Genomic DNA, 12,404 nt, shown 5'->3' on the forward strand with positions numbered 1-12,404 from the left:
GGCAGAGGTCGCTGAGCACACGGCCTCCGCTCACCAGAGATACCTTGTTTCTGTCCTGGTCTGTCCAGTGACTCCAGACAGTCCAGTGTCCTCGCTTCCTATGAGGGTAGTTGTTATTCCCAGCGCCAGGCCCACTGTGCTGGGTCAGCAGTAGTTTTTCATGTAAACACAGGCCTCTCGCCTGCATCTACTACCCTCTCGCAGCTCATGTGCTCGCCCACAGACGCGTGGGGTACTTGTGTGTGGGTATGTGTGTGAGTGCTTGGGTGTAGGTGCGTGTGTGTGAATGTTTAGGGCGTAACAATAATAATAATAATAATAATGATAATAATGATAATAATAATGATAATAATAATAATAATAATAATAATAATAATAATAATAATAATAATAATAATAATAATAATAATAATAACAACAACAACAATAAAAATAATAATAACAACAACAATAATAATAACAATAATAATAATAATAATAATAACAACAATAATAATAATAATAATAATAATAATAATAATAAGAAGAAGAAGAAGAAGAAGAAGAACAATAGATAAATAAACAAATAACTCACCGATCTTGCTTGCACTGAAAACATGCTTTATTAAGGAAGGAATAATATGCAGTACGGTTTCGGTGCGTTAAGTTAGCGATCCGGTGAGACGAAAGTCAAGACAGTATTGATATGCGATTGTCATTGCGCGGTGGCAGGGTGTGCAAGGCCAGCACGCATCTTGCATCTTGATGTTCCTGTGTTTGCGTGACACGTGACCACACGTGATGTGCGGGGAGGATGTTTCCCAGTAACACGCGACAAACCATGGTGTGTGCCGCCAACATATCCCATGACTAGCTTCGTTACAGCTCCTCTCGGCAGTTTTGCAGCGAGCTGACTCACTCTGTATTCACGTCGCAAGGTGTTTGAGACAAGAGAAGTGTGTCAAGACGTAGTATAGTACAGCTGAAGAGCCAGCAAGGGAGACGTTGAGTAGAGTAAAACCGGCAACTGTTTCACTAGCAGCAGGGGGGGTGGGGGTGAATAGTGACCTTCCACCGCGGGCCACGAGAGGTGGTGTGGACTGTGGAGTGTGGAGCAGTGTGCAGCTGGCCGCCAGCCTCAGTCGTCCTCATCGTCCTCTGTCACTCTTTTCCTACATGAGGGAAATTCAGCTGGCGGTCACTGATCTCCACCCTCACCCAAACAAGAAGTTGTTTCTGTTACCTGGGGCAGCGGACCAATGGGGAGCCTGGACGAGAGAGGCGGAGTCTAAGTGAGGCATCCCACTGGTCGACGCGCTGACTCTAGGAAAACATCTATGATGCACACAGGTTTCATCCTTAGTACTTATCGGCTATAGGGCGATAGTTGAATGCCCGCGACCCGGGGTGTGTGTCAGTGGAGTGTTGTGGTGCCGTGGCGTGGCAGCACTGAGTCGCGCCTCGCCCTCCTCAGGCGCAAGGTGTGTAGTCACAGCTGCAGCAGATCACAGTTGAGGATGAATCACGAGTGACAGTGCCCAGCAAAGTAGGAATCAATTAATTAGTTACTGAAAACTTATCAGTTTCTTAGAAGCATCACAAGAGTCATGCCACCCACACCCTCCACTCTGCTGCGCCTCTTCACCCGAGGGGTCCGTCAGCAAGCTCCTGGACCACTCCGTTCCTCTCTCCGGGCCACTTCTGTCTCCAAGTCTGATGTGATCCCTGCTGGAGACATCACTAGCACGCCCATACCAGAAATCACTGATGTGTTTCCAGGACTCCACACCCATGAACACGTCCATCAATTTTCACTAGACCACGTGAGTGTTATCAATTAATTTATTCATCCTATTTATTTATCTATTTATTATATAATGAGAGAGAGAGAGAGAGAGAGAGAGAGAGAGAGAGAGAGAGAGAGAGAGAGAGAGAGAGAGAGAGAGAGAGAGAGAGAGAGGGAGGGAGAGAGAGAAAGAGAGACTGTAGATGGAGAGTGTTCTGGTGATGAAAATTGGACGCATGACATTTTCTACATCCGCTACATTCTCACTCTTATTGATGTGCCATGACGCCACGTGACCCCCTTCCCCCTTTCACAGATGTCTGTCATTGTATATTTAAGAGTTCGTTGTTGATACTGTCCTTATTTGCTCAATCCACCCCAGTGCCCCTTCCTGCCTGCCTGCCGCTCGCCCTTTATACCCGCGGGAAGAGTACATGTCATCTAGATACACTTAAGATGCGTCAAGGAAACATGATGCGCGGCGGGAACACACTTACTGGTAATGTCACAGGAAAACATACGCCCTATTCTGGATGCAAGTGTGTACAGGGCGGTGTTGTGCCGGGGAGGGCTTGCAGGGGTGCAGCTCGGTGTGGTCAGTGCCTCAGGGGCCTGGCGACCGGCCAAAGGGGGTCCTGTTGGGAGGCAAGAATTTGATTAACCTAATATGAGTGGAAGCTGGTGTTATTTTAGAGGATTCTGACACACACACACACACACACACACACACACACACACACACACACACACACACACACACACACACACACACATTGATCCCACCCCAAACTCACTCACGCATGTCTGGCCACCACACACCTGTCACATTCCAAAAACACCTGGTACCTCACACTTGTAACATACAGCTGACACACACACACACACACACACACACACACACACACACACACACACACACACACACACACACACACACACACACACACAGTGATTACATTATACTAATCACTATGAAAATAAATCAATAAAAAATGTTCCACACAAGGTAGTTAGTGTTCAGGCAAGTATGTTTGGAAGCTGCACCCGAGTATTTCAGAATACTCATACAGTGACCGAAATGGAAGGAAAAGATTCAGGAAAAGAAGTCTGTTTGATTCATCGGCTGGGTGCGGTGATGAGGTGCCGCTTTACTCATCATCACCTTATGTTAAAAATTAAATTAAGCAAATCAATAAAATAATAAATAAATAAATAATCAAGTGTATGTTAACTAGTAGAAACATTTGGACCGAATCAGTCAATTGCATGTCCAGTCTCGATAAGCAGAGAAGAAAGTGCACGCGGAGAGCGATCCCCTTATCAGTCTGATGAGAGGAAGAAACCAGGCGTTGATTGCCAGATTACTGCCTGTTGCAATCACATGACCTGCACCACCACCACCACCACCACCACTGATACCTTGAAAATGTATGACCATGGCTTTCCTTTAAATGTTTAGAAGAATGTAGAATAACACACATCTTTATTAACACACACACACACACACACACACACACACACACACACACACACACACGTCTATCCTCGGCTGATCATTAATCCAGCGCGTTTGACAGACAGACAGAGAATTTTAAATTTTTCCCTCAGCCAGTCACACTTCGCTGTCAGTACTGAAAATAACAGCGATGATAATGAAGAAGAAGATGATGATGATGATGATGATGATGATGATGATGATGATGATGATGATCTAAGTGACCTATTTTTCCATCCCACCTGCACTATACATGACTTACAAACATACATACAAAGCTGAACCACAACAACGCGCATCTATACACACTCCTTTATCTTATTTAAGTCTGTGTAAAAGAGAAGCACAGTATGACAACGGTAGAAGCAACAGAACAACAGCACCGAGGAATCGAGCGAGGCAAGAATATAATCACTGACACTTCTTATCCTACAACGCAGAGAAGGCCAAGGACACACACACACACACACACACACACACACCTGCTGACGCCACTCACACACATCCGTTTCTTCCCTGTACAAGTTACTGCTACAAATCTACACATCTGCTTACCACACCACAAATATTAACACTTCATGATGAGCAGCAAGGATAGTATAATTTTCAAGCCGGAATGCGCGGTTCACACTAAAGTTGCTTATTTACTTGCAAAAAAAAAAAAAAAAAAAAAGAGAGAACCACAGTACTCTAAAAACGATTCACATTTTTCTTCCCCACTCTGGCAACCCTTCGCGCCTGGCTGGCCCCACACACACAAACACTCCCTCACACTAGCCGCCCTGGTGTTACTATGTTCGATCAGACGAGGAATTTCCAACTTACTGATAAACTTATTAAGCAACAACAAACGGTAACACGAGAATGTATGAAGTACTAATAAACTGCTGGCTGCCTGGCTTGCTGTAATCAGTAAGAATGTCCTTGAAAGAATTTACTGGGAATGTTGTTATCAAGTCCAGCTTCAGTTTTGTTTTGTTTTCATCTTGTTCTATATATACGTTCTGGTTATTATTGTTCTGCCAGAGAGAGAGAGAGAGAGAGAGAGAGAGAGAGAGAGAGAGAGAGAGAGAGAGAGAGAGAGAGAGAGAGAGAGATACAGCCGTGGTCAGAAGTTGAATATCTTATGCATTCACTTTACTGTTTTGCCTTTCTCTCAGTCTCAAGTCCTCTGATCTGTGGGGGACCTATCACTTGTCACGTTTTCTTAGGAGACAGTCAGCGGAATGAGAAGTCAGGAATGAGGAAAAACACAAGAAGATGGGTACAGATGGCTACTCAGATTCTGGCCACGACTGTATGAGTAGCACCACGACCCACAGCGAAGTGCACCGTGCAATGTTACCAACAGGAGCTTCAACCCATCTTCTTCCACCCCATAATTAACTTCATCTTTTTATGCAAGTTACAGCTACTACTTCTACTACTACTACTACTACTACTACTACTACTACTACTGGTCAGATGCGTGAGGAAACATGTCTTAAGGAGTTAAACAGTGTTGCGTTTTATATGTACATTCTTGCTAAGTCACGGCTGGGCAAGACACAAAGATATTACGATATGTTGTGTTTGGGAGTCTACACAGCCAAACAGACCTCTCTCTCTCTCTCTCTCTCTCTCTCTCTCTCTCTCTCTCTCTCTCTTTCTCTCTACTTGCTACCAGTTTCAACAGGATCCACACGGTAATCCCTACCTTGCTTGTCCTTGGATTTGATTGAATATAGATTTTTTTTTTTTTTTTTTTGCGAGTCCGGAGATAGAATTCCCGGCAGCGGCGCGATAGCATTAGCAAAGTTACTGTTTTCGGGGAACCCATGATAAAAGGGGGATTTGAAGTGCATTGATAAGAGAAGATAAGAGAAAAGAAGTGGAAGTGAGTTGTTTTTTTCTTTATTCTTTCGTAAGGGGGACTCAGATTTTAGATTATGTAGCGTGTGTGTGTGTGTGTGTGTGTGTGTGTGTGTGTGTGATGGGAGTTTTCAAGCTTTAGAGAGGCATGAAAAGAACAGTAAAAACGGAACAAAAGATGAAACAGAGAAAAGAAATGTACTAGTGGAATTATAATGTCGATTAGAATAAAGAATATGAATGACAAACAATGAACGTTGATAGAATATATAAAAAAAAAAGTGGATTACATTCAACTTCTATAATGATGATGATGATGATGATGATGATGATGATGATGATGATGAACCATTAGCCATTAGCGAGAGAAGAGAGACGTTACTGAAAGCCAAAAACAGGAAAAAAGAAAAGAAAAAGGTACAAATGAATCTTGAAAACTGAATGAGTTATCGGGTCACAAACAACAGGCATATCAGATAAATAAGCACTGCAAATAAGGAAGGTGAGAGGAGGCAAATATATACCAGCATGTCACTGTTTATTGCAACCATCATCACCGTTAGATGGCAAAGGTACTTCACTGCAGGTCACGTGCTGATCCTTCTCTACCTCGTGACTCGTCAGACCACTCACTTTCTCCTGCCGCGGCCCATCCAAAGGGAAGGGAAGGCAAGGGCAAGGGTGGCTGACGGTAACAGCTTTCACCCTCAGTGGCTGGCACCGTTCCTCTCCGGTCTTATGGTATGGGATACGTGGTTATGTAAGGTGACATGAAGCAGCAATGTTGTGTTCGTAGCTGTCCCCTTGTCCATAGCTGTCCGCTCTTCGTTTACAAATAAAAGCCGGACTGTATGAACACTATAGGATCTGTTTCATGTTGATGTGGACAGCAGCGGACAGATATCTTTATCAACACGCCTTTGTTTGTAAATATTGGGTTCTGAGCATGCAAAGTTCGAGGGCGGACAGTCACGCACAAGAGGACAGGTAGGAACACAACATGCTGTCATCAACATGGCTTAAGACTTGGTTAAAAGATAAGCCAAATATAGAGATGGAATAGACCCCATACAGTGTTCACAACAGTCAAGCTTTCCTTTGTAAATAGAGAGCGGACAGCCACGAACACGACAGCGGGACACACACATAATATCGTCTCAGTTTTGACTCCTATAAATTCCTCGTCATTCACGCATCAGCAAGAATAACATGCAGTGGCGTCTTTTAACCTTATCCTGACAAGCAATAAAAACAATTCTTAATCTCTAGCTAAAACAGCTTCTATGAAGTTAGGCATTCTGAGACGTCTCCGCCAGTTTTTCTGCTAACTCTGTACAAGGGCCTTATCCGTCCATGTATGGAGTATGCTTCACATGTCTTGGGGGGTTCCACTCATACCGCTCTTCTAAACAGGGTGGAATCAAAAGCTTTTCGTCTCATCAGCTCTCTCTCATCGCCGCAATGTTGCATCTCTAGCTGTCTTCTACCACTATTTTCATGCTAACTGCTCTTCTGATCTTGTTAATTGCATGCCTCCCCTCCTCCCGCGGCCTCGCTGCACAAGACTTTCTTCTTTCTCTCACCCCTATTCTATCCACCTCTCTAATGCAAGAGTTAACCAGTATTCTCAATCATTCATCCCTTTCTCTGGTAAACTCTGGAATTCCCTGCCTGCTTCTGTATTTCCACTTCCTATGACTTGAATTCCTTCAAGAGGGAGGTTTCAAGACACTTATCCTTCAATTTTTTGACTACCGCTTTGGATCCTTTTATGGGACTGGCATCTCAGTGGGCTTTTTTTTATTTATTGGATTTTTGGTGCCCTTGGCCAGTGTCCCTCCTACATGAAAAAAAAAAAATAAAACGTAATATGAATAACTCAGTTTATTGTTTTACATAAAGAACTATTTTCCAAGGTCAAATAGTATAAATTGAACTCACGTAACAAATGTGAAGCCATTACGGTGACCACACTGTTAAAAGATTGACAAACAGACAGCGCTTGTCACGGAGGATCTGACAAGCGAACGGAAGCAAACAAAAGCGTGGTATTCATCCGGGAGATGGAAGGCGAAGTACGCTAAATTAAGTGATCTGTTTTCTTAAATACCAACCTTTTTGTTGTGTGTATGATGGACAAGTACACTCGAGTTGCATCATGATTAACAAAACCGATAAAACCTCAGTATGTTTAATAGCTATCGTTCATACTGAAACAACACTTTTTTTTCCGCATATTTTATACGCTTCATCCTTGACATTAAAGTTCTCTCTTCCCCTCTATGTTTGTCTGGTACGTAATTACACATATCAAAAGAACCGGTCCCATTGTGGTGGAGGGAGAGTGAAGGACGCCACTCCATCTCAACCACAGCAATAATTTCGGCCTGACTGGTGAGATGCCGTATATGCTGAGTCTCCTGCTGTCACGGCTTCTCTCACTCTTACTTTTACCACTTGAGATCAGTTTCTCGAGGTTTCGAAATTCATTGCATTACACTTAAGTCTGGAAATATAGAAAATGTGAAAATAAGGAGTAGTAATGAGGATTAATAGGTGGAAATTAACAGGTAAGTTTCATGTCGCGTGCAGGCCTGACGGCTTCTTGCAACTTCCGTTATTTTCTTATGTTCTTATAACGGTGGCATTTATACAGACAACAAGAATAACAAAAACAAAACAAAACAATAAAAGTCCTGATAGCTTTGTAGTAACACATCATACAACCTGCCTAGGCCATCAGTGACAGTATTAACCTGATGGATGTCAGTTTCACAAAGTTGTACGCTCGTCAAGGATTTCGATGACTTCAAAATATCTCCCTCTCTCACGACTGACTGATTGCTGAGGAATGACCGCCACATCCTAATATCACCTATTGTGACGTTCCTCTTTCGTTTTTGTGTAGCGGTAGTCTGGTGAGCTTTATTTCTCTCCTCAGTTTCACAGTTAACTTCCTCCACTTGCCTATACGAATAAAACCAAAAATGGAGTTAAATCGATATCCTTACCTAAAATTTCATAATCACAGCTACATTACAATACATTCAGTAAGAGTCAAACACACATAGCACAATATGTAGTGTATATATTTAACGCTTTCAACATACACAAGCCAAACCCTTCATCCGGTGTCCCAGAAAGTAGGAAAACAAGAACGTTTTGTGTTTCTTTTCCAGGAACTGACTGAGGTGTGTAAACAGGGTGTGTGTGATCTTTCCGGTGCTGTTCGTGGCTTATTGGTGGTCAGGCTGCTTCCGCTGCTGCTTTAGGGTAGCGAGGGGAACACACACAGTCTTTCTCCCAGGCAAGACTGTTCTTATGAGACAAACACTCTTTTTTGTAACTGTACCGTAACTTGTGAATTAAAGAAAAGACTGAAACGTTAAATCTGAACCTCTCTCTCTCTCTCTCTCTCTCTCTCTCTCTCTCTCTCTCTCTCTCTCTCTCTCTCTCTCTCTCTCTCTCTCTCTCTTTCTCTCTCTCTCTCTCTCTTTCTTGTCGTTTCCCTTACTATTGAAACTATCTTAACGCACAGCTGTCTCTCTCAAGAGGTGATAACACTCGCCATTCATCCAGCCGTGACATTTCCCAGCCCTCCTTTACGCGTTAAGCCACAGGATAGCGACGCAATTCACGCCCAACCAGGAACTTTTGCACGGGTTTATTTTTATCCAGCAGCATCAAAACATTTCAGCTTCTTGTTGCGTGTTGGGGAGGGTTGTAGCCAAGACCTTGACTGTATCCCACGCACCACCTCCTTGGGTAAACAAACGCGTAGGTTAGGTTAGGTTGTCTCAAGTCACCACTGCAGCATGCGCAAGACCGCCACTCATCGTTAGTCTCTCCACACTCACCACAAACTTTTTTGGGTGGAAGTATTGTAGTCATTTTATTCTTACTTGAGAGTGTATACGTTAAAAAGACAAAGATATTGTTAAACCTTGAGAAAAAAAAAAGAATAAGCAAATGAAAAAAAAATCAAATTAAGCGGTTATAAAAAAAAATGTACATATATAAATTATAGTAAATAGATAAGACGAATAAATAAAGAAAAACCAAACTAATCAATTCACTAACTAAATAGATAAATGAAATAAAACAAGCCAAATACCTAAACTTAGTAGGATTGTTGTGTCCCTCAGCCAGTCCCTTTGCAAGTTGAAAACAACAAAAACAAAAATACCACACCTTACAAAAAATAAATAAATAGATAAATAGATAAATAAATAAATAAAACAAAATAAAAAAATAAAAAAAAATTCCTATTTCAACATACATAGGCTTCAACACTTGATGTACTGGTTCTATGAAGTACGTGCGCATTCACCAGTCCCTTGCAGACTGTCACGGCTTTCAAACTGAGCTCATCAGTACGATCGATTTATTGAATATTTACGTAATCTTTTAAACTCTTTTGATCACCTTTTTTTTCCATACAATTTTGTAAAGAAGACAACTGATTATCTGCATGTACAAAAGCTTATTATAACTTCTTAAACCAATTATTATACAGAATCTCCGTACGAGTAGCCAAGAAAACTGCAACAACAATGGTAAACAAAACAATACTAGGAAAACTTTAAATCTTGCAGCTGCTGAGGTAAACAACCTCTCGGCGTTTCTCTTCCAGCCCCTCCTTCTCAAAGCAAGCGTGCGCACACACACACACACACACACACACACACGCACACACACACACACACACACACACACAAACTACTTCTATCAGCATAAATCGCTGGCTCAAAGGTAACATTTCCTTTCACTAAGCAGGAGTGAGGTTCGCGTCCCGCTCAGGCCACAATGGTTTTCACTAATAAGCAAGCAGGTGCTCCCACCCCTGCCAGAGCAAGAGGGGACAGGATGCGTGGTGTGTGATAAGACTCAGTGTTTGGTTCGCATTCAGAACCACTGCTCTCACACTATGACTGTTTTCAAAGGTCACAGAGATGATTACCCGCGTTCTCAAGAGTGTTTCATCTGTCAATAATGTAGGAATCTTGTTAATTTCTCACTAAAACTGTAAAAAAAACACACTTAAAAATCCGTGCAACGTCAACTAGAACCTTTTGGATGTTGTGCAGAAGTGTTTAAGATTATGGTCTCTCTCATACTTTCTCTAATTGTATGATCCCAAGCTCTCAATGGACGTAGCTAGCGATCACGACTCCACCACGTGACCCCCCCCCCTCCTAAAGCGGCCCATACACGCTCAAATTTTTTGTCAAATTTTTTGATGTCAAATTATTTGACGGTTTGACGTTCGCCCTACACGTTCAAACTTCTCATCAAATTTTCAGTTTGCTCCCGAGTGTCATCATGGATGCATATACAGCGTTGGCTCTTGGCATAGCATTGAAGAGCACACAGAAACGAAAGAGACGAAAGTGGGCCCAGCAATGGTATCTGTGTCGTGAACGATTTGGCCATGTTCCTTTATTAAATGAATTAAGAATTAGTGAACCTGATGTTTTCAAGAACTTTCTTCGCATGGATGGAGAATCATTTGACAAACTATTAGATCTTGTGAGACCATACATAACCAAAGAAAACACAGTTATGCGTAGTGCGATATCACCATTTGAAAGACTCTCAATAACTCTCCGCTTCTTGGCTACTGGTAACACATTCGAAGACCTGAAATTCCTGAGTGCCATTTCTCCTCAAGCTATTGGTGGTATCGTTATAGATACTTGCAACGCCATTAACACATGCTTGCAGTCGTACATAAAGGTAAGATGCTGATTTTTCCAATGCATTTTTATTAGTGAACTAAATTATGAATAACAATAATGAAATGAAATTTTATATAAACATATTCTTGTGCGAGAAGAATGTTAACAAACTGAAAAGATTCAGAAGAATATAGGCCTACTAAGTAAACATAAATAAATAATTCATAAATAAACAATATATATTCAAATGTACCTCATTCTGACAAAAATATGTAAAGCAAAAAAAAACATTCATTACTCGTATAAGTAAATTAGTGTGAATGATAACAAAATGAAAAGATTCAGAAGAATATACTAAATAAACGTAAATACATAATTCTTAAATGAACAATATATGTTCAAATGTACCTCATTCTGACAAAAAATATATAATGCAAAAATAAAACATTCATTACTCGTATAAAGTAAATTAGTGTCTTTTGGATCATTCATATGAATTTTACCTATGCATTTGGGTTAAAGTTACCAAAATATTTTCCTGCATCAATTGTTCCATCTACAGCATTACCCGAATTATCCGTCACCGAACTGTGTGACATAGGTGTACAGTTCCTTGCAGCCATGTTTGGGTATTGTTGTGGTACAGCATCTCTATAATCACTGTGATGAACCATCGTACTGCTGAAGGGTGGGTTGGAATTTAGACCCATAGGGACTTGGTGCATATTCACTGGTATCACTACTTGGTGTCCAACATCGAGTTTGTTGTGGGATGGGATTTATCTGCACAGACTGTCGATGCAGGTTTCCACAAAGTCCCTCGAAGATAATATCGTTTATTCCCTTCTTTGCAAGTAACAATTGCTTAGGATCCATTTTAGATAAATCATTGGCCCAGGCTTTAGCCAATGTGAGAAATTCATTTTCAGGTTTCTGAAGATGTTCACATGCTAGGCCTATCAGTTCGTCTTGGCGATTAGAAAACTTTGCCAATTTCTTACGCTTTGCAGGTTGAGCTGGAACAGTGTGTAGGTTCGTACTTTCATCTACCCTTTCTTGTATGGCTGTGCCTTCCTGGTCATCGCCAATCTGAAATTTTAAAAAATCATTTTATTTTTATTTTCCAGATGCCGCAAACTGCTGAAGAATGGAAAGAATTGAGCAACGATTTCAATAAACATTGGAATATACCACATTGTATAGGGGCATTAGACGGCAAACACGTCTCAATTAAAAAACCAATTGGCTCTGGATCATTTTACTATAACTATAAGAAACATTGCAGTATCGTACTGCTAGCAGTTGTCAATGCCAAATACGAATTTATAATGGTCGATGCAGGAATGAACGGACGTGTTTCAGATGGAGGTGTAATGAGCCATACCAAATTTGGTTCTTTGATGGAACATGGCGAACTACAGCTACCAGGAGCCGAACCGTTGCATGAAGGAGACTCTATTGATGTGCCTTACTTTTTCGTGGCCGACGATGCTTTTGCAATGAATGAAAATCTTCTTAAACCCTACAGTGTAATGGGAAACGACGTTTTGGACCAGGAAAGAAGGGTTTTCAATTATCGTTTAAGCAGGGGACGACGCATAGTTGAAAATGTGTT

The 12,404-nt window shown here is 41.6% G+C and overlaps 2 protein-coding genes across 6 annotated transcripts in view; one reads left to right on the forward strand and one right to left on the reverse strand.

The window, feature by feature from the left end:
• Positions 1–12,404, reverse strand: part of LOC135106812 (pseudouridylate synthase 1 homolog) — a 129,388-nt gene that overhangs the window by 110,516 nt on the left and 6,468 nt on the right. For all 5 annotated transcript variants that reach the window (XM_064016139.1, XM_064016140.1, XM_064016137.1 and 2 more), the window contains exon 2: positions 2,263–2,400. The gene's annotated coding sequence lies outside the window, so the exon portion shown is untranslated. The remainder of the gene's footprint in view (positions 1–2,262; positions 2,401–12,404) is intronic.
• LOC135106811 (acetyl-coenzyme A synthetase 2-like, mitochondrial) overlaps positions 1,056–12,404 on the forward strand; it is a 26,467-nt gene continuing 15,118 nt past the window's right edge. Inside the window, exon 1 of the mRNA XM_064016135.1 lies at positions 1,056–1,802. Coding sequence (XP_063872205.1) covers positions 1,587–1,802 — 216 coding nt within the window. The 5' untranslated portion in view covers positions 1,056–1,586. The remainder of the gene's footprint in view (positions 1,803–12,404) is intronic.

The sequence above is a fragment of the Scylla paramamosain genome, chromosome 14 (assembly GCF_035594125.1).
Source record: "Scylla paramamosain isolate STU-SP2022 chromosome 14, ASM3559412v1, whole genome shotgun sequence".
Classification (NCBI taxonomy): Eukaryota; Metazoa; Arthropoda; class Malacostraca; order Decapoda; family Portunidae; genus Scylla; species Scylla paramamosain.